Here is a 23,093-nt window from a genome sequence, read left to right as displayed (position 1 = left end):
TCAAGTTTCTCATCTACAGCTGGGACAGCTGGCAGTCCTACTAGTCATCCATCCCTAAGAGACAGCTCCTTAAAAACCACCACCCCACCACGCCCAGAAGAGAATAACATCACCAGGTGCTGGGAAAAGCTTAAATTAACAGGGTTCTCCTCAGCTATTAGAAAATCTCTTTTCTTCCGCTGTGACTGAGCTCTTGGAAGCTTTCTACAGAACAGACAAGAGGCTTCGGGAAGCGAGGGAAGGATGCGCGGAAAGTTAGAGGATCTGGGATAGGTGTCTTCTCAGGGCACCGGCAGACAGGAAGGATTGTAATGATTCCTCTTGATTGTAATATTTCCTCTTTATTCTTGGGGCTTGAGGTGTCTCCTTGGGGAAAGAGAGAGAGAGAAAAAAAGGATGGGCTATGTAGGGAATAAGGGACCTGTTTTGATGTTTTGTAAAAAGGAAAAATTGGGGGCCTCAGAGAGTCGAAGGTGGGCGGGGAGAGGCATCCGTAAGGTCCGCGGTCGCTTTCTATGAAGTCTTTCTTTCCTCCCGCATCCCTTGGGCTCGCCCCACTGCTCCAATTTTCGAGCATCCTTCCCCAGGAACCCGAACACTCCCAGCCGCCCGCTCGGGGAGGCGTTGCCGACAGGCAGCCGAGGAGACGGGATTCTCGAGGGCGCCCGGGGCAGCGGGGCCCGGGAAGCGCCGGCCAGTCCCCGGTTCCCCGCCAGCGGGCGTCTCTGGGAGGCGCTGGTTCCCGGCGCAGCAGTAGGAGGCGGTGCGGCCCAGGCCGGAGTCCCGGCCAGGACGAGCCGAGGGGCCACGGGGCTCGCACTGGGCCGCCCCCCGTTCCGCCCGCCGGGCCCCGGCAGAGACGCCCCGCGGTCCGCACGCCGCCCGCACCCCCAGCGCCGCGCCGGCGCCTCTGCCGGTGGCCGGGGGTTATGAATGGGCGCAGCGGAAGCACCGCCCCCCCCGGACGTGACGCTCGGCCAATGGCAGCGCGGGCTGCGTGGATGGATGAGGTCAGCGCTGTCGTGTCGGGAATGGAATGTGTAAGTGTAACATTCAGAACCGGGTAACATTCGGCGACCGAACGCGGCGGTCGGCAGCAACCGCGCGGGGGCCTGGGAAGCGCCGCTCGGGGCCGGCACTGCCCGCGGGGAGGACGCGCCGCCGCCGTCACCCAGCGCCGCCGCCTTCTGCCGGGCCGCCGCGCGTCCCGGGGGCCGGCCCCGCGAGCGCAGGAGTAAACACCGCCGGAGTCTCGGAGCCGCTGCAGAAGGGAATAAAGAGAGATGCAGGGATTTGTGAGGTTACGGCGCCCCAGCTGCAAGATGCACTAGCCGGCTGAACCCGGAGATCGGCTGACTTGTTGGAACCGGAGTGTTCTGCGCCGGAGCGTGGATGAGTTGAAGTTGCTTTCCCGGGGCTCGTTTTCCACGGCGCCGAGAGGAATCCGAGAGGCAAGGAAATCACTTCGTCTTGTCATTGATTGGGCATCGGGAGCTTTTTTTCCCCCCTCTCTTTCTTTTCCTCCGTCTTGTTGCATGCAAGAGAATTACAGTCCGCTGCTCGCCCGCCCTGGGTGCGAAATATTCAGCCCCGCTCTCTCCCGTCTATTGTGCAACCCAAAGATGAAAGACCGAAGGGGAGAAAGTTAAAGAAATCGCCCACATGCGCTGGATCAGTCCACGGCTTGGGGAAAGGCATCCAGAGAAGGTGGGAGCGGAGAGTTTGAAGTCTTTACAGGCGGGAAGATGGCGGACTGGAGCTGAAAGTGTTGATTGGGAAACTTGGGTGATTCTTGTGTTTATTTACAATCCTCTTGACCCAGGCAGGACACATGCAGGCCAAAAAACGCTATTTCATCCTGCTCTCAGCTGGCTCTTGTCTCGCCCTTTTGTTTTATTTCGGAGGCTTGCAGTTTAGGGCATCGAGAAGCCACAGCCGGAGAGAGGAGCACAGCCGTCGGAATGGCTTGCACCACCCGAGTCCGGATCATTTCTGGCCCCGCTTCCCGGACGCTCTGCGCCCCTTCGTTCCTTGGGATCAATTGGAAAACGAGGATTCCAGTGTGCACATTTCCCCACGGCAGAAGCGAGACGCCAACTCGAGCATCTACAAAGGCAAGAAGTGCCGCATGGAGTCCTGCTTCGATTTCACCCTTTGCAAGAAAAACGGCTTCAAAGTCTACGTATACCCGCAGCAAAAAGGGGAGAAAATCGCCGAAAGTTACCAAAACATTCTAGCGGCCATCGAGGGCTCCAGGTTCTACACCTCGGACCCCAGCCAGGCGTGCCTCTTTGTCCTGAGTCTGGATACTTTAGACAGAGACCAGTTGTCACCTCAGTATGTGCACAATTTGAGATCCAAAGTGCAGAGTCTCCACTTGTGGAACAGTGGTAGGAATCATTTAATTTTTAATTTATATTCTGGCACTTGGCCTGACTACACCGAGGATGTGGGGTTTGACATCGGCCAGGCGATGCTGGCCAAAGCCAGCATCAGTACTGAAAACTTCCGACCCAACTTTGATGTTTCTATTCCCCTCTTTTCTAAGGATCATCCCAGGACAGGAGGGGAGAGGGGGTTTTTGAAGTTTAACACTATCCCTCCTCTCAGGAAGTACATGCTAGTCTTCAAGGGGAAGAGGTACCTGACAGGGATAGGGTCAGACACCAGGAATGCCTTATATCACGTCCATAATGGGGAAGACGTCGTGCTTCTCACCACCTGCAAGCATGGCAAAGACTGGCAAAAGCACAAGGATTCTCGCTGTGACAGAGACAACACTGAGTATGAGAAGTAAGTGGCTTAGCTGATGGGCCTCAGCGGGTCAGCCCTGGGCCCTGCCTACCTGGTCCAGGTGTGAAGTTGGGAGATGGGGGTGGGGCAGGGGACCCCCCTCGGGTTCTCTTCCTTTTGCTCTGAGCCTGGGACTGAGCAGCCTGCTTCTGATGTGTAGCTTGGAGCTGAGGACCCAGAGTTTGAGCTCCTCGGGCTAACGGAAAATCCTGGAGCACTTTCCTGGGCCAAGTAGGTGACCATGTTTCCCTCTTGCTTGGAAAACCTTCAGAGTGATGTGTGTTCTATGAAGGGTGTGGGTTTGATCTGAGTTTGGAAACTGCACTTCACCAGTGGATCCAGGAGGGTGTTTGTGAGGGTCTAGGGACCCGAGGGGCTTTGAATCCACCCACAGTCCGGGGACCTTACCCCAAGATTGATGCTTTATTTGCTTTTCTCACGAGCAGGGGGAGCAGCTTTCTCCGGAATTTTCCCACCCTTCAATTGTCATCTTTCCGCAAACCTTAAATTTGTGTTAGCAGTGGAAGTCCTTTAATTTCAGCTACTAAACTTTCTGCGCCTGCCTCTTCCCTACTCCCAGGTGGCATTGACTTTTATGAAGGGAGACTGTAAACTGGTTAGGGCCTGTGATCTTGCATGCATGCATGCATGCATGCATTCATTCATGTGTGTTTGTTGGCATGTATATATCCTGCCTCCCTAGGAGAAGCTGTTTTTAAAAAATCTGGGCCTCAGCCCCTCTGCTGTAAACTCCAGTTGCTAACTTAGATTTCCCTTTCCCTTTTGTCTTTATCAATTTGCATGTAAATCGGAGACTGTTACTCTCTGAATGCGCTGTGAGATGCCTCTTTACCCTCTGGAGTGAAGCAAGTTTTGTCCAGTTGCTAAGTAACTGAGTTGGAGACTTTGTACACCTTCTCACTCTTCCTTTTCCTTCCCAGTGACAGTAACTGACACACTGGGCTTGGGGTCAAAACTAGTTTCTACGAATCGGCTTTAACCTGAGCTTGGAGGGTCCGTTTCCTCGTCGATGGGGTGGGAGCCCCAGACTCTCTCACTTCTGTCTGGCTGTGAAAGAGTTAGTGAGCTTCCACAGTGCATTTCCACGTTACGCCAGTTAAAAAGCAGAGCAGCCTTGTGCTACCCAGGGAGGAAGGGGAACCTCTCAGCTGAGTACAAGAGGAACTGGCAGAGGTTGGCGGATTTTGCAATTGATTCATGAAATGCAGAATAGGGGAAACGCTTTGCAGAACTGATGGGAACAGGAAGGGGCATGGTGGGGAAAGGACCCTGAAATGAAAGGTTTGATTGTTGTCTGTGGATTTCCTCAGACACTCGGGCCTCTGTAGGAGTGATTGGAAGAGAAATTCAAGTCCTCCTGTACTTGATCGTAGACAGTGAAGGAGAAAGTATCAAACACTGGGATTCCCCAAACCCCAACACCTCTTGCTTTTCGAGCATAAGCAAAGCCCGAGGCTGTAGGGTCAATTATGAATCTAAATTTTCCTCTGCTTTGAGGGCAGTTACGTGTGAATGTTGGGTGCAGTTGCCATGGATTAAAATTTTCTCACAAAAGAAACAAACTGTGGTTAGTAATGAACGCTTTGTTTACACGACATTTACATTGACCTATTCCTGTGGGTGCTTGTAAGAAAAAAATGCTCATAGCCTTTGAGGAATTTCTTTGTCTGGTTTATGGTGGAGTAACTCGAGATGAAGTCTGACCTTTCATTGTCTTCTAAAGCAGTCTCACCGAATTTTGTAGAAGGATCATGATGGTCTTCATTCCTCTAAAGGAACTGGAGGGGAGGTCTTAAGAAATCTGAATTATACATTTATTTGGGAAACACCCTCAATCCGATACAACAGTCATATCTGCTTTACTCTCCTAGTCCCAAAATAAATCGTCTGCATTCTCTGCAGAAGGTTTTTCTAGAGATTTTTGGCAATAAGGAAAGGAGGGGTTGGTTTCCAAGAACCTCTAATTTTTGCTAATTAAATTTCACTAATTTTTGCCCTCTTCGTCGTTGCCTCAAGAAATCAGACACCCACGCCCTTGTTTTGGTTTATGTTTAAAGACCACAAGGGGTCAGGCCCTCAGGACTGAGTCTCATCTGAAGAGTGGCATTTAGTGAGGAAAGCAAGTTACCTCTTTCTCCTGAGCAGGGATTTCTTTCAGAGTCACTTCTGGATTTTCTTCATTCCTCTTTTGCATACTTTACAGCTCTAACCTTGTTTCATAGGACGGGATGGTGTTGCAGAACGTTTATATTCATCGGCCTGCTTGACCTGGAGTTTTAACTCCTTCCTCTCTCTGGGTTATCTGAACGCTTTATCTCTGAGAAATGGTGCTTGCAAACATGTTTGCCTTTGCTGTTGACTTTGGAAGATATGAAGAATGAATGAGCTCTGAAATGTGGTGAGAATGCTCACCTAGCAGGCAACCTGTCTTGTGCTCTGAAGTAAGCACAACTATTGTACTTTGCTACTTATACTGATGTTTTCTGTAAGTCAGCTGTGTGTGTGTCAGATGCAGAACTCCTTCAATCAAATGCTAATCTCTTCCCAGGGTTTTAGCGGAGGATATTACAGTTAGGTCTATAGAAGTCATCTAAGTTTGACTTCTCATACTGTCTCATGGTGTGACTTTTGATTCATCACCTTGAACCTTAGTTTATCCTTTGGTGGAATGGGTTTTCGACTGCTTTAGGGTTCTCTAAGCGTTCATTTGATAATGGCTTATAAAAACAGGATCAGTTTTCATCTACTTCTTTTCTTTATTAGCAAGTGCCTATGAAAAGCCTTCTGTTTAATTTGCTGCCACAAGCAACCACATATAACTTTGCTTTGGACTTAGGGGGTCTGATAATTAGATTGAAAATTTATGGTATCATGGCTGAGTTACAATACTATAGAATATGTACAAGTGTATCAACTAAAAAAAAGTTGCTTTTAGCGAAATTTAGCCTTATATGACAATAAATGTTTAGTTGAAGACTTCTGTTTCAACTTCACTTTTGTGAAAATCAGACATTTACTACTAAAGGTATAGAAGAACTGCATGGAATGAAGGAAAAGACTTTTCTCTTGAAATAGAGCAATATTTTCGACCCAGACTTCCAGGATTATATTAAAACATCCATTTTTATGACACCCATAATTAATTTTCATCAGTTACATATATTAACAGATGTAGATGACACTGGCTAAAATAAGTTGCTACAGTAATCACATGATTTGTAATAAGGCTTTAGAGAAATTCTATTTTGCATCTTTTGAACTTCTTACGCAGCCTTACAGAATTACTGTATTTTTGCATGAACTTCATAGTGCAGATCCCTTCAAAGGGCATTATTGTGAAACTTCAAATTTGACTTTCTGAAATAGAAGAAAAAGAAGGAAATGAGAGGTGGCTTCTATCTTTGACCCCTTTGAGGAAAGCGGTGGAGAATATTTTAAGCAGCTCTTCTGGGAACAGGCAGGATTCTGTGCAGGCCTTTTGGACACCTTCTCCTGTGTTTGTTGAAGCTGTACCTCACAATCCTTGTGTTTTTAAGGGTCTTGAAGGTAAGTGATCATACAACTTCCAAACATCCTCATTTTACAGATGTGGAAACTGAGGGATAGACTGTTAAAGGGATTTACTGAAGGTCAGAAAACTGTTTAGTAGCAGGGGTAGCCCTAGAAAGCAGGCCTTCTGACTTTTTCTCCTTGACCTACAGTATTCCATCTTTAATTACAGACACACCTGAAAGCTCTCCAGCCACTGAAAGGTCCTTATTGATGGTGTTTCTTATGGGATTTCTCTTGGAATCATTTGGGAAGCTGATAAAGACTTTGGACCAACTTTGTGAAAAAAGAAAGCACATACATGCATAATTTGTCATCTAGTTTTAGGGGTTGACACACAGCCGCTACTAAGGGCATCGTCAGACTTGAGAACTTTTGCTCTAGGGCTTACATATTTCTTTTCATTGCCAACTAAGGTGGAGGTCCCCGGTGCTGTTTAGTCTAAGTAGGAGTTTTGGGCACTTTTCAGTTTGGCTCCAGTGAATTTTGGGAATAGGCTGTGAATTCACTGAATGATAAGCTGAATTCAGATGCATTTATATAGCAAAAAGAAAATGTGCACAAGTAAATGATGATGTATTGATTCCCCATTTTCCTGAACTATATTCCCAGACACCTTGAGCAAGTTTGTGATCCAACAGGGAGCCTTGGAGGAATGAAAGTTGGAAATAGTGCTTCTCAGGTTTTAAATGTAAAATATTAGCACCTTTTTCCCCACAGGTGTATGATAGCACAAAAGCATTTCTAAAATAAACCACATAAGCACAGCTTTTTTTTTTTTTAACACACATATGTGCTCTTTTTTTTTTTTCATTTATTTATTTTTGGCTGCGTTGGGTCTTTGTGGCTGTGCGTGGGCTTTCTCTAGTTGTGGCGAGCGGGGGCTACTCTTCGTTGCGGCGCGCGGGCTTCTCATTGCGGTGGCCTCTCTTGTTGCGGAGCACAGACTCTAGGCGCGCGGGCTTCAGTAGTTGTGGCGCACGGGCTTCAGTAGTTGTGGCACGCAGGCTTCAGTAGTTGTGGCACGCAGGCTTCAGTAGTTGTGGCATGCAGACTTCAGTAGTTATGGCTCGCGGGCTCTAGAGCGCAGGCTCAATAGTTGTGGCACACGGGCTTAGTTGCTCCGTGGCATGTGGGATCTTCCCGGACCAGGGCTCAAACCCATGTCCCCTGCACTGGCAGGCAGATTCTTAACCACTGAGCCACCAGGGAAGCCCAAGCACTGTTTTAAAATAAAGCTAGGGCCAGCCCTAGACGAATTTTGAAGTTAGCAATGTGTCTTCTTGCACTGAGGTTCTAATTCTTTCTGTGCCCCTCCCGCCCCCAAGTTTCTCACCTTCTCTGAACTTGCTTTCTGGAGGGCTCCTGAGAGCCTCATTTACAAGGAACCCCTAAAGGTTGAGGTTTCGTGGGCTACTTCTAGGGACGTTTGCAAGTTGATTAAGTCTAGTTCAAAAAATGACAGGTGAAAGTGGAATCTGTGACCTGAGCTGGGAGCCTGTAGGATTTTGTCCTTCAGAGGATGGCTTGCTATGAAGGCTTGGGCAGGCCCCACCAGTGGGAGGCCACCATTGGTCCCCCGACTGTGAACAGCAGCTTTGGGTGGCACCGACTTGGCCAAAAGGGGAGCTGTCACACCCTCAGGTGGTGCTTGTTCTCTTTGTCCAAAGGCCTGTGGATGTGCCTCCCCAGAACCCGCTGTTAGAAACACCTGCTGACAATGACCTTGAGTACACTAAGGTCACACCAAAGGTTGTGTTTGGTAGGGCCCGGCTGCTCTGCTCACAGCCACCTTGCCAGGTGTCTCGTCAGGCCATTTTACAGGTTTGTAAGCTGAGGCCAGCTCTGGTGAGGTGGATTGTCAAGGCTGCACAGCTTGTAAGTGGCTGAGCGGAGGCTACAGTCCAGGTTTCCTGGTTCCCATTCCTCTCCTTTCTCTGAGGCCCGCTGCTCCCTCATGACCGTCACTTTCCCACACAGCCTCTCCGGAGGGAACCCGTCAGGCTCAGCGGTCACTAGATACTGCAGTCTCCTGAGAGTGTTCGTGTTTGGATGTGAACACCATGAGCTTAATGACCGATTGGTTTTCCTTCAAAGCTCTTCCGTCTGTGCCCAAGTTCCTTTAATGCACAGGGACTCCCTCAAAACTGCAAGATATTTGTCCAGTGTCTTATCTGAAGTTACCTTTATTAGCTCATTTAAGCCTTTCGACAACAGTGTGTAAAATCCCCACTTTACAGATAGGAGTGCAGGCCTGGAGAGGGTAAAGTTAGGAGCCACGGTCACATCTGGCGAGGAAATGGTGGTGTTCAAACCAGGCATCTTGGATGTCAAAGACAATGCTCTTTCCTCTAAAAAATGTTACCACCTTAAAGAATCAAACAAAATTTCTACCTGTTCACAGTTTTGTTATCAGTGAGTTTAGTGTGATTTGGGTGTTTGTATGTCATATCTTTTTTTTTTTTCCCTCTACTGCTTTCCTTTATAAACATGCTTCCCAAGGAAAAAATCTGGCTAAGAGATGTGATTAAGACAGCCCTGAGTTGACACTTAAGTATCGAACTCCTTCATCTCTTCCGTTCAGGGAACCTTGTAACTTTGACTATGTAGATTCTGCCTTTCGTTTCCCCCTAGATTTCTTCTCAGAAAAGTGAGGAAGTGAATCATGTGTGACCTTTGCCCTCCTGATAGCACCTTGCAGGGTTTGCCCTGTACTAGATGTCAGTGAACCCATGAGGTGGTGCAGGAGTGACCTTTGCCCCAGGTATAAGGTGTGACCCTGTAGAAATGGGAGACCCACTGGAAGATTCCATTTCTGACAAAACGGGCCAGGTTTCTGGAGTGTAGCATACCACTGCTCCCAGGCCCTAAGGCTCCCTGTAGAAAAACAGTGGTTAAAAAATTATAAAAACTGTACAGAGCCTCTGCAGAAAATTAGGAAAATGCAAAAGAGATGAATATGAAAAGAAATTTCTTCTCTAGTCCTGACAGTGAGAGCTAACCACTATTATTAAACTTCAGTAGTTGGCCTGTTATAACTCACATATACACCTCTGCGGTTGATTATGTCATTCTATGTCTGCATATCCACGTACCTTGTATAGATCTGTTAGTTATTATTTAATTAATAGTAAATAATGAATTTGACACATTTTCCTTAAGTGTCTTGTTTGTGCCAGACACATAGGTGTTGGAGCTGGGGCCGCCGGGAGTGAACAAAACAAACTCCTGGCCGTTCTAGTCTGTCGGTTTTATAAAGTTAAAGTCCGACTTTAAGTGTATTTTTTGCATGTTGCTTTTTTCTTAACATTATCTCAGAGCCTCTTCCTCTCTTACAAAAGAGGAAAATCCTATTAAAATACTAAAGTAGGATTTTTAATGGCTGCACGGTTCTTTTTAGTAACTCATGGCTGTACCATAGTTGATTTGCATTTTCTTAGTAAGAGATTTGTTTCCCATCTTTTCTTTTATTATACATAAGTCTGTGATGAATTTCACTGTATTGAGGATTTGTTTTCTTCTTGACTAAGGTCTCTCTCTCAGAAAACACAGCACTTCCTCTCTCCTGACCCCCCCCCCCACCAATCCCTTTTGGAGGAATAGCAATTTTTGAGGTGAGTCTGAGCACCCATTTAGCGAAGTAGCCGGCATGAAATGACTGCTTAGATAAACATCTGTAGGTGTTAATTGGTCCTGCGTCGGGGGTGGGTGGGGGAGGGGTCTTTGAAGTTCCCACAGCTCCGTTCCCTTTGAAGTTTCATTTTTGCTGGAGCCAGAAACCTCCGTGTGTCTCTTACTGAGCAGACCGCTTCCTCCCCGCCTTCTGCAGCCTCTCCTGGGATCTCAGAATCTGTGGGCCTAACCTGGGTAGGTGTCAGTTTTGTAAGTTAATTGTATCAGCTGCTCAAAGCCCTCCTCTCTTTTCTCTTTGGCTGTTGAGTCTGGTCCTTTGGAGGTGAATTGAGACAAGTGGCTTTACCTCTGGGGCATCCAGGTCAGGTCTGGGATTCTAAGTGCAAATAAGGTACTATTCTAAGTGATAACTGATTCACTTTGTTATAAAGCAGAAATTAACACACCATTGTAAAGCAATTATACTCCAATAAAACTGCTCCACCAGGGAAGCCCCAATAAAGATGTAAAAAAAAAAAAAATTCCCTAGCCAGGAGAAACCCATTTGTCTGATGGGATAAAAAAACAAAAACAAACAAACAAAAAAAACCCAAGACAGAGGGAATTCCCTGGCGCTTTCACTGCCAAGGGCCCAGGTTCAATCCCTGGTGTGGGAACTAAAGTCCCACAAGCCTTGCTGAGTGGCCAAAAAAAAAAAAAAAAAAAAGAAAAGAAAAAAAGAAAAAAAACCCCAAATAAACAAAAACCCAAGACAGAGGGAATTCCCTGGCGCTTTCACTGCCAAGGGCCCAGGTTCAATCCCTGGTGTGGGAACTAAAGTCCCACAAGCCTTGCTGAGTGGCCAAAAAAAAAAAAAAAAAAAAGAAAAAGAAAAAAAGAAAAAAACCCCAAATAAACAAAAAACCAAGACAGGAAACAAAGTGAACCAAACCATTTACGCCTAGTTAGACTTTCTTCCCATTGTAATTGCTTTGAGCAGCAGTGAGATTTGTGGAGAAACACTTCCTCGTTTTGTGCACCCTCTTGTCTTCTGTGAAGCCCTTTAGGAGAGGGCGATGACCCTGGACCACGGAAGTCACTGACCCGCACACATTCCTGGACTAGGTGCTGAACCTTTCAGCCCCATTTTCCACATCTGTAAGTGGGGATCATAACACCTCACAGGGTCGTTGAAAGATTGAAAGGAGGTAGAGTGGGTAACTGCTTGTAATGCAAAGCCTTGTAAACACTGATGTGCTCTACAAGGTGGTGGTGTTTATTAAAAATCACCTTCCTGCCATTTTCTAATCAACCACAGAGGTTTGCTTAGTTTCATAACTTGGCTCTTTACTAAGCCACAGAAATAACTGCTCACCTCTTTCTTGATAACTTACTCCCCAGAAAATTGTGGTAGATGCCCTGGAAGGCTAGCCATTATTTCTGTGGGCTGTGGAAAGACCTAGATGGGGCCTTGGAGCTTGCAGGTGGCCTGGGGCAAAGGTGGGAGTAGGTGCAGGGTGGTCTCTGGGGCAGTCAGGCACTGCCTTGACTCTGCATCCCCCAAGTTCCCTGGATGACTGCTCTAGGAATGCAGGTTATTGCTTTTGCAAGTGACTTCTGTGCCTCATCGATTGAGGGTGATCTTTGGAAGGCTACCTCGTATGAATGGGCTGGTTCGACAGGCCCTTGGGTTGCAAAGAGCAGAATATCACTCAGGCCACCTTAAGTCACAGGATTTATTGTGAAGGGACATGGAACAAAAACTGGACCTGAACTGTTCCAGTAAGTTCTCAGGACCCAGCACAATAACTTGGGTCTGCTCCTTTCTTCCCGCTCTGGACCTTCATCTCTCCCCAGACTGGCACCTCTGTCGCGGGGTGTGTCTGCCAACTACTGGCCAGTCTTTCCTGAATTCTCTCCTGCAGGCCTGGAGGAAACCAGCCTGATTGGCTTTACTGGGGATCCTTACTCCTTCAGGGGAGAGCCATTCCTATCAGGCCACGTCTCTGGGTCTGGTGGTGACCTCATCAGTTGAAAGACTGCCCTGTCACATTGTCATTCTTGATTGAATTGGTGGCCATCCTTTTGCAAAGAACAGCCTAAAGTTGCTTCCTGAAATGGGACTGTGGTTAGGGGAAGTTGCCTGTGGCAGGCACTGTTAAGCCATATCCTGTTGGCACTGACATATTTGAGCCCGGTTGATGAAGATGATAGCAACTAATATTTCTTGAGAGTGTACTGTGTGCTGGGTAACGGGCAGTATCTTCTTTAATCTGTACGTCCACCCTAGCAGGAAGATACTCATTTGAGATGCAGAACGAAGTTCAGAGAATCTTTAAAAGTGACTTGCCTAGGAGCACACAGCTGGGACACAAACCGAGGGCCGTCTGACTTCTGAACCTGTGTTCTTCACCACGGCATCGTACTGCTTCTGCACAGCTGGAACTGATGTCATGAAGACCCCACACACGTAAAGAATAGTGTGATTGATTTATAGGGTATCACTTGTGTTTCTCACCTAGAATTTATTTAATCTTACTGGAGGAGAGACCGTTCTAACCAGTCTGTTTTCTCAGCCCACAGCAGATTCAAAGCAGTCAATTTAAAGAGAGAGGGATTCTTGGGCTTCCCTAGTGGCGCAGTGGTTGAGCGTCTGCCTGCCGATGCAGGGGACGCGGGTTCGTGCCCCGGTTCGGGAAGATCCCACATGCCGTGGAGCAGCTGGGCCCGTGAGCCATGGCCGCTGAGCCTGTGCATCCGGAGCCTGTGCTCTGCAACGGGAGAGGCCACAGCAGTGAGAGGCCTGCGTACCGCAAAAAAAAAAAAAAAAAAAGAAGAAGAGAGAGGGATTCTTGCAGGCAGAGCTGGGAAGAAGGGACGGTTGGCCACCCAAATGGAAGGAAGCAGGCCGGGAAGTGATCAAATGTAACACCCAGAAGAAGTAAAGAAGCACTGCAATTTTTTTTTTTTTTGCTGTACGCGGGCCTCTCACTGTTGTGGCCTCTCCCGTTGCGGAGCACAGGCTCCGGATGCGCAGGCTCAGCGGCCATGGCTCACGGGCCCAGCCGCTCCGCGGCATGTGGGATCCTCCCGGACCCGGGCACGACCCCGTGTCCCCTGCATCGGCAGGCGGACTCTCAACCACTGTGCCACCAGGGAAGCCCCAGCACTGCAATTTAAGAGCAGCTGGCCCAGAGGCCGAGTGTGCCCTGCGGACTCCCCAGAAGCATGCCTTTGAGTCCCGCCACCCTAATAGCACGCCTGTCACCAACCAGAGCTTCTGTAAATATTTGATAAACTATACCACGGTACAGCGCTGACCGTGAGCCGTCTCTTATGTATGCTGGCCTTTGTTTAAGAAAGTAGAGGAACAAATAATGAACTTTATAACTTTTTTGACCCCTATGGTTAAACTAAAAATACTTTGGTGCCCCTAAGATAAGGTCTCCGTTTGAAAGCTTATCTACCAAGCTTAGCAAGTTCCCCGAGGGCTCCGGATACAAGGGGTAGCTGCATCCTTGGAGTTTGCATCAGAGTTCTGGTATTTGTGGCTAACTCAGATTTCTGGGGTTTTATAATTCATATCAATACTTTAATGAGAAATATAAAGTTTTCTGGTATTGTCATGTGGTCCTGTAATGCTAGTGATTCTTGACGGACTAGTGCTCCAGATGACTTGGGCCCTGGGCTCCGGGAAAGAGTGGCCCCAGGTGTGGAATATGGAGGCTGGGAATTAGAGCGGGGGAGGCGTCCCTAAGGGAAGGAGGAGCGTCTAGTCTGTTGCTTAGAGGCTGCCCTGGTAGGTATGTTGTGGCGCATGTCCTGCTTTTTCTGCATTTCTAGGGATGCCCAGGGTGGGAACTGATGGGTAGAGATCTGGAATGGATTTCACATGTCCTATATATATTCCAGCACCCTGACAGATTGGTGGAAGTCGTCCACAGCACCCCTGATAAAAATAGGACCATGCCACTATCCTAGTTGAACTCACCTTGGAGGCTTCTCCTAATTCATTCATATGATACAAAGGTGGGGTTGGTCCAGCTCTACCTGCCTCTGCATCCCCAGCGCCTTGGCAGAGCCTCACTCCTCCTCCTCCTCCCTTTCCCTACATGCCCTCTTCTCTCTCTCAGAAAACTGTCCCCCAGCTTCATTTCATTTCTTCCAGTGTCACTTCCTTGATGCCCCAGACTTGGTCACAATTCTCCTGTTAATGGGCCCTTATAGAACAGTTAATACTTGCCACGGCTGTGGTTTTTTCCATTTATTTAACTCTCTGTTTTTCTCTCTCCTCAGTAATTGTATGGGCCCTGAGGGGAGAATTCATGTTGTTTTTCATTAAATTTACTCAACAGATACTTATGAAGCACCTACTCTTTCCAGGCACTGGGGATTCAACAGTGAACCAAACAGACACACATCCCTGCCCCAAGATGGTCCCAGTCTAATGACTGGAGGCTTTTACCATGTCAGTTATGGCTTGTGTTAGAAGGTGTTTGATGCTGGGAAGAAAAGCAGTATATGGAAAGGGGTGAAGGCAGTGGGTCTCAACCTGGGGAGCTTCTGGAAATGGGGCATGGGCCCTACTCCTGGCCAATCAGACTCTGGGGATGAAGTTCAGGTTTTTAAATAGCTCACCAGGTGATGTGGATGCACAGTGAGAATGGGAATGGGGGGGGTTACAGTTTAAATGGGGGGGGGAGGAAGGCTCTGTGGGGAAAGTGACATTGAGCTCACTCACTGCTGTGTCTTCACAGCCTAGCACCATGCCTGACCCACCCATACTGGGCACTCAGTTTTTGCTGGATAAATGAAAAAAAAATTACATTTATTTAGCCGATCGAAATACTGTTGACTATACAAAGTATGGGTTCTGTAGATGTCACTGTCTTTGGTTTACAGCCCAGGCCTTCCCGTGTTTCCTCCAAGTTCATCTTTTGCTGATTTACCCAGAGTTTCTTTTCATTTTCAAAGTGGATGTTTCTTCCAATAACCTTTTTTTTTTTTTCTTTTCTCCCAAGGTAGTTTCTTTTCTTTCTTTTTCATTTTTTTCCTGTTCTGTTGGATATGATATCGGTAAAACCAAATTAAAATGAACTGACAGGCTTTACTGCATACTGTGAATCTAAAGAATGTATTGCTACAGGAGAAACCATTATGGTCTTTTTGTCATTTAATTTTAACAGTCTGTAGATATTGGGACTTTTTGTGCCCCCTTAATTGCAATTTTTCTCCCAAATGGTAGGTCAAATATAACTTTTGGCTTACATTTCCTGCTCAGGTTACATCCCAACTCTGTTAACTGATATTGAAGCATTGCCCCAGAGTATATAGTAACATAACTTAATTGAGCTATCAGGCTTCTAATGAATTCATATTGAGATTTATCATTTAATTAAAAAGCAAAGGGGAAAAAAAGCAAAGGGAAGGTGTTCAGTTGTTTCTCCCATTGGCCTTCATTTCCTGCACTTAAAATCTCCTGGCTTGTTTGTGTCAGTTAGCTTGTGGAATTGTATGGATATTACATAAACGTATTCAAGGTGTATAGATTAAAAAGGAGAATGCACTGGATCCCAATTACTTGACTTCCTAGTAGGTCTTAAAAATGGATTCAGATTTGGTGGCAATCGTATGACACTTGATTAAGTATGACTTATGTTTTATGTTTTTACGAAGCTTGGTAAGGTCATTTTCCAAAATGATTTCTAGGTCTGTATATCTGAACCAATCTGAAAATCTAATCAGAGGGCATCTAATACCGAAATACTTTAGCTTTACTGAGAGGCAGAGAATAAATTTTTCTTGAAAACACCATTTCTTATATGCTACGTGCTCCTTTAAAATTCACACTGCATTAAAAAAGCTGCCTTTAAGCAATGCCTTTTATGATAACTGCATTTTTAAGTATGCAAGTGTAATGTTGCAAACCTGTAAATGTAGGGCAGTCAGTCTTTTACTGATTCAAAGACTGGAAATGTATAATATTTTCTGTATTTAGATTGTAGAGTTATATTACATGTTTTTTTAAAAATTGAACAGTATTTTATATGAAGATAAAATTTAAGTACCTCAATGTTTACTGCAGTTCAAAGAAAGAGTAGTATTTTCCTGCACTTATTTTATTTTTTTATAAATTTATTTATTTATTTATTTATGGCTGCGCTGGGTCTTCGTTGCTGCCCGCGGACTTTCTCTAGTTGCGGGGAGCCAGGCTACTCTTCGTTGCGGTGTGCAGGCTTCTCATTGCGGTGGCTTCTCTTGTTGCCGAGCACGGGCTCTAGGCCTGCAGGCTAAAGTAGTTGCGGCTCGTGGGCTCTGGAGCGCAGGCTCAGTAGTTGTGGTGCCCGGGCTTAGTTGGCTCTGCGGCCTGTGGGATCTTCCTGGACCAGGGCTCGAACCCGTGTCCCCTGTGTTGGCAGGCGGATTCTTAACCACTGTGCCACCAGGGAAGCCGCTGCACTTATTTTAGACTTAGCTTTGTCTAAGGAGTAACCCAAGTAGGATAAATGAGGGCAAAAAGGATTCAGTATCAAAATAATTTTTTTTAAAAAATTGAGATATAATTGACATATAACATTGTATTAGTTTTAGGTGTACATCATAATGATTTTATATATACATATATATCTCATATATATTGCCAAATGATGATATGTTATATATAGATATATTGTAAAATATTTTATATATACATATTGCAAGTGATATGTAAATATATATTAGCAATATGTATGTGTTGTAAAATGATTACCACAATAAGTTTAGTTAATGTCCACACATTTTTACAAATTTTTTTTCTTGTGATGAGAATTTTGAAGACTTACTCTCTTGTTAATTATCGACACCATTACATCTCTAGGACTATTAATCTCATAACTGGAAGTTTGTACCTTTTGACCACCTTCACCTGTTGACTCCCCAGACACACACACCCCCACCCCGCTTCTGGCAACCACCAATCTCTTCTCTGTGTCTGTGAGTTTGGGGGTTCTTTTTTGGATTCGTAAGTGGTGTTCAGATGGTGTTTGTCCTTCTCTGTCTGACTTATTTCACTTAGCATAATACCCTCAAGATCTGTGTTGTCCCAAATGGCAAGATTTCCTTCTTTCTTAAGGCTGAATAATATTCCATTGTGTATATATACCATATTTCCTTTATCTGTTCATTCACTGATGGATATTTAGGTTGTTGCCATGTCTTGGCTACTGTAAATAACACTGTCAGAATAAATCTTAAGTTTCTATAAAAATAAGCTCAGAGATTGAGCACCCTTAAATTTCAAGTGAAGTAGCTATTCTAGGGGTGTTGGTGACTCTTTGAGCCTCCGTGGCCTCAGTTTCTCTTAACTGGTTTTCCTGCACAGAGTCCTGTGAACTCATCACCAATTGGGGCTGTCAGGTCTGTGCACACATGTGTATGTCTATGCATCTGTCCTTTGTCTGAGAAGGAGCCTGGTGTTCAATCATGCTATCATGGTGTCAGTTTTATCTGGAGGGAGGAGAAATAAGGTCATGGAAGTGACCTTAACGGTCTAGTGTAACTCTTGTATTATATAGATAAGGAAGTAGAGATCCAGGGAAGCTGGGCAGTTTGCCCAAGGTCACGTAGCTGGTTGCAACAGAACAGGGAATGGAGCACATATCTCTTGACTTCCAGCCAAGTATGGCATGGAGGTCATGCACCCAGGCTCTGGAAACTAGGGGCTTGAACGTGAATGGTGGCTCTGCCCCTAGCTGGGCACCTTACTTCTTTGCTTCCATTTCTTCACTTATAAAATGGGGATAATAATAACTCCTATTTCGTAGGATTGTTACTGTGAAGATTAAGTGAATGATGTTACGTGTAAGATGCTTAGAACGGTGCTTGGTACCTAGTAAGTACTCAGTCAATAACCATTGTTACTGTCATTAATCTTCCTGTTCCATTAAACCACGTTAGTCTTGTCCAATTTCAGATTTACCATCTGTGTCTCTTTATCATTGTTTTCATTTCATTTCTTCCATTGGACCTATCTGTTTACAGCTCATTATAACTATAGTGTGCAGTGTGATGCATTAGCTTGCTAGTCATATAAAAGTTTAAGGTGGTTTGGCAAGTGCCCAGAATTCCAACCACCTGTTGTAACTGTTGCCAAAATGTGATAGATTTTCATCTCCCAGAAGCTGTTCCACCGAGGGTGCAAATTATTAATATGACTTCATGTCTTTAAAACATTTTTTTTTCCTTTTACCAAAGTACATATCATGTTTCCCACCTGTTCCGAGAAGCTGAGCAGTCACGTGGGTCTCCTTGTTCCTGCCTCTTGAAAAAACATTAAAACAGTGGCAGATGTGCCAGTGACATCACCTGAAATGACTTTCTGAGCTAAACCTGCATGAGACAGAGAAGATAATACGATTTTTTTTCTTCTCTCGCAATGCAAGGAGGCGAAAGAGCGATCCCATCACGATGGGGTACTTAGCAAATCGGGAAGCGATAACAGTGAATAACTTTCTACTTTCTGCAATTTGCATGGCTGTTAACAATTGATGGCTTTTTTTTAGGACGGGCATTATCAGCTGCAGCAGGACCCAGACCTCTGGACCCTTTCTGCATGCTAAGTTGAAGCAGTGTGTTACCTCCCCTTGATGATAAACGTCTAACAGCAGTCCGGGTTAATGTTAGGGAGATGTTAGCCTGTGTTCTGAAGATATGGGAGGTTTCAGACACATTGTAATTTATATTTTCATTCTTGCTCTCGGGAGACACAGCTGCAGTTAGGAACGAACACGTTGTGAGAGCTGTTCTGTAATAACCGTTTCTGCCACCAAATCCAGATGTGATCTGATTCCTACTGGGTTCCACACTGGAGCAAGCCTTGCTGTGATGGAGATACACTGCGGGTCGCATCCTGTCCCTTGGCACTTTACCACATTCCCCCGACCCAAAAGCATGTTAGAACAGGATTATATCCTTGGCGTAAATCACAGAATCATATAGAGTGTTCCCTAACAGCTTTTGCAGAAGAGACTCTAGGGAACAGTTCATTAAAGTATAAGTCAAGTGAGACCTTCTACCATAATCTCAAACATGATATTGCTTGACTGCAGACAGCAAGCAGTTGTGTATTTTACGTACAATAGCGACACTAGGCCTGTATTTATTTGTAGGTGGAGGAAATATTCAAAATGCTTTTTTTTTGCCCTGTGTCAGTGTTGGATATTGTTTTCTGCCAAGAATCAGATGCTTTTTTTTTTTTTTTTTTTTTTGTTCCCGTCTCTTTGTCGTCTCATTTCTTCCTCACAAAATAAAAATTGCCCCTCTTTCTCCCCGTAAGCTGACTTGCAGATTCAGGTAGCAGTTGAGATAAAAGTACCGTATCGTATTTCCAATTAACTCATTTAATTAGATGAGGTGAATTAATTGGATTTTTTGACATGTCTCTTATTAAAGTCTAAAATATTTGCTTTTGGAATTCCCAGGTACCGTGACTTGGGAGCTTTCTCAGTTTGCTCCTTGATTCAGGACTGGTGTAAGACCTGTCATTTGAAGCCTGTCATTTGAATTCCCCTTGCGGGTATAAAAGTGGCCTAGTGATTTTTCAGATAGTGGAGCATAAATCAGCCAGCCCAGGGCATTCCCTGGTTATCACCAGGCTCATCAGCAGAAGCCTGGATTAAGCATTGCTCTATCCACACACAGCAGATGAGATGGTAATCTAAGGGCTTGTTTCCATCATGTGTGGATGGACTCTGTGAAGTTTCTTTCCCCCCCTCTATTCTCTCACCCTGTATAATTTTAGGTGTCTGTAAGCTTTGAGCGGCCTCCTTACGTCCTGTCATTCAGGGCCTGGGGAGATTCTGGAATTTAGATTGGGGCAGTTTTCAATCTTAGATCATTCTAAGATCTTGCATTATAATTATTTAGTTTTTGTCTCTCTAGGTGTATTCCTGGGCATAGCTGGTTCATTCTCCTCTGTACTCCAGAGCTCACCCCCCACTGCAGTAGTTGGATTGATAGGTGTTTAGTTAAACCTTACTGCATTTGGTTAGCCCGTTGTAGTCCTTTCTTTGGTTTAGAAATTCCAGAACCCAAACAGATGGAGGTTAAGACTATGGCATATTCTGGAATTTTTCATCTTTTAAGAAATTTTTTAGTTTTTGGTGTTTTAGTTTTAGTTTCCTTTAGTATCTGTCTTTTTCAAATGTAGATCAAGGGGCCAGACCAAAAAATTGACTGGGATCAAAGTACATAACACCTCGTTTCATGGTGGAAAAATACCTGATAGGCTCTTTCGCTGCCATTTGACTCCAAACATCTTTTGATCACAAAGTTACTTGGATGTTTCATACTTTACGTTCTACTTGGACTTAAATCCATAAGTCTTATCTCAAGACTTGTGTATTTGTTTTTTATCTGTTTCCCTGGTATTAGCACAACACTGAGCATACAGTAGCCCCTCTAGAAATATTTGTCGAATGAGTGTCTTTTGGTCACGGTGGCCTGTAAGTGCAGAGAGAAAGACCTTTGGAACTTAATAGACTTCTTTCATTTTGTTTGGAATAAGCAACCCACAGGGGCTGTTGAATAGAAAAAATAAGTTGACAAGACTTTCCTCCCCCCGCCAACCACTTGAGGTTCAATATAATAGGAATGAAGTTAGAGATTCACCAAAATCAGGCGACGATTTGCAGCTTTGAAATAACTCGTGCCTTTGACTGTCATTTGAGCTATGAGTAGGTTCCCGGTCATAATTCTGTAATATCCCGAAAAGCCTGCTTTATGGACCTTCAACTGCACTCTATTGTCTAAGGCCTCAGTTCTTGGCCAGGTATAGTTTCTATTGCTTCAAAGCTCACTTCCTCCTGGAGGGCAGACCAAGAGAGTGAAGTCCTTGTAGAGACGTGTGGCGGACTCTCCAGGCAGCTCCACAGAGAAAAGAGCCCTCTGCTCACGCCTTTGGGGTTTCGACTGCCCCCTCCAAGAAAGGGACCAACTGTCCTGGGCCCTGGGACCAGGACCAGAACCTCAGTCCCCACTGCCATCAGCTTTCCTGGAATCTAATCCCATAGCAGGGACCATACAGAGGAGGCCCAGGGATACAGTTCTGTGGCCTCATCCACCAGGGGCAGTTTCCCACTGGTGGGCTGCAGCTTCCAGGGTTCATCCTTAGGCTACTTCGTTCTTTTTTACAGGCCTTCTGTTGCCACTTACGTCTCTGCAGAGCAGCTCCTGGCACCTCTCACTCCCACTTGACGAGGGTGGATTTTACATACCTCTTTTTCCTGGGTACTCTCTAGCTGTTAACAAGGGACCATCAGAGGCCTTTCTTTGTGGCTGTCCACAAAAGCCCCCCCTGCAGTCTCAGACACCCCGCCCTAAACTCTGCTGCTTCCTTTTAGTCAGTCTTTTTTCAGTAACCCTCCCTCCCCCCTGTGAAGGCTGTGTTCACTTGTGTGCACATGTGTGCACGTGCACACACACACACACTCTCTTCCTGTTCCCTGATTCCCTAACCCTACGTCACCCCTCCTGCTGCCATTCACATCAAGCTGTTCTAGCTCTTAAGGGTTCTTATCTCAGAAGCTCGAGTTTACATTTAACTTTTAAGAGAGAGTCACCCAAGGGTACAGCGTAAACCATAATCCAGTGAACGTTTGGGAAATTTTTTTGTGTGTGATTGCAGATTGCAGAAATAATATTTGAGCGTTGTTCAAAGTTCAAACGTTATAGAAAGTGAAACTTACCTGTAACACACTCATATATCATCTTGAACGGTTGAGTGTATATTTCTTTTCCTCTAGGCAGGTGACATATTATTTATTTTCTTGAAAATAGGATTATTTTATACACACACATATCTCCTCCTTTGTAATTTCTTTTTTTAATCACTGAATTATATATCAAGCATTGTGCCATGTCAGTACATATAAATCTCTCCCTCCTTTTAATAGCTATAAGATATTCAGTTGTGAAAATAATTCTTTGGTTAGGTTACAGTAGAGTGTAAAATGTGGCATTTGACTCCTGATCACAGTCTGTCTTTCTGTATATTCACCCTCCATTCTTGGTCTGAGAAAAAGGAGTATACTAAGTATACTTTTAACATAATGAGTTTTTTTGGGGGGGATAACTAGTTTAAATGTTCTGTTTTCTCAGTTGTCCATACCTGTTTAAAAATCTATTTTAAAGGTTAAAAAGCCTTAGGATTTTAATTGCTTTTTTAAATATAAAAATAATATACAGTTTAGTTTGTCAATTTAACTAAAGGACCAAAGTCCATTAACCGAAAAGACGTAAGTCTCGTGTAAAGGAATAAAGGAAAGCTTTCCCAGAATGAGGACTGCTCTGAGATTCAGAATTGCAGACAGTGAAATTTGGGGTGTGACCCCTTAAATAAGTGTGATTTGGAAAAGGTTTCTAGCACTACTTCACATAGTGCTTTCAAAATGTCTGTTTATTTTCTCTCTTGGCTCAAGTGAGTACAAATCATAACTGGTTAGATGATATCAAAGTCTGGGACCAGGGTAGAGAGTGGGTCTTACTCTGATTTGATCAAAAGCAAACAAAGCAAAAGCAAATGGAAAAAAAAAGTTAAAATTTTCTCATTGTGGGACTAAAATGCTACATGCTGAATTTTCACTTTCTGATTAGAACTGACAGTTAAACAGATATGATTTATGTCTTGGGGTCAGGAAGAAACTGTCAAATTTTAGTTTGACTGTCCTTTTCTCTGTCTTCTCCACTTTTTTTTTTTTCTTAAGCATGGCTGTATTAATCAGATAGCAGCCACTGTTTGACATGTCCTTCTGTGGTGTTTGTAGATTAAGTCAGAACCGTGCTGAAAATCACTTTGCATTTTTCTGATGGAGCAGAAATGAACCTGGTTCATTCCATCTCAACAGCTGTACCCAAATGGTTTAGAGTAGACCTGCCTGATTTCAAAAAGGAGGGCTAATGTGGGGTCTGGTTTAATACAAGTGCCATTTTCCCCCCTTCACCTCCAGGTTTTATGTTTCCGTGAACATTGGCTTTAATTTACCCAAACAAGCCTATGAATGACTTTGCTCTAGTATCTCTTGCTGATTTCAACTCCCAAGTAAGAAGCCGGGGAATGTTTTCTTTCTCAGCTCAGCAAA

At 45.0% G+C, this 23,093-nt stretch overlaps 1 protein-coding gene across 1 annotated transcript in view; it reads left to right on the top strand.

Moving 5' to 3' along the window:
- The first annotated feature begins 1,141 nt into the window (after positions 1-1,141).
- The window catches only part of EXT1 (exostosin glycosyltransferase 1), a 304,394-nt gene continuing 282,442 nt past the window's right edge, over positions 1,142-23,093 (top strand). The window contains exon 1 of the mRNA XM_060116236.1: positions 1,142-2,793. Coding sequence (XP_059972219.1) covers positions 1,832-2,793 — 962 coding nt within the window. The 5' untranslated portion in view covers positions 1,142-1,831. The remainder of the gene's footprint in view (positions 2,794-23,093) is intronic.

The sequence above is a fragment of the Mesoplodon densirostris genome, chromosome 13 (genome assembly GCF_025265405.1).
Source record: "Mesoplodon densirostris isolate mMesDen1 chromosome 13, mMesDen1 primary haplotype, whole genome shotgun sequence".
NCBI lineage: Eukaryota > Metazoa > Chordata > Mammalia > Artiodactyla > Ziphiidae > Mesoplodon > Mesoplodon densirostris.
The sequence above is the reverse complement of the archived record's forward strand: the minus strand, read 5'-3'. Positions and strand labels throughout refer to the sequence as shown.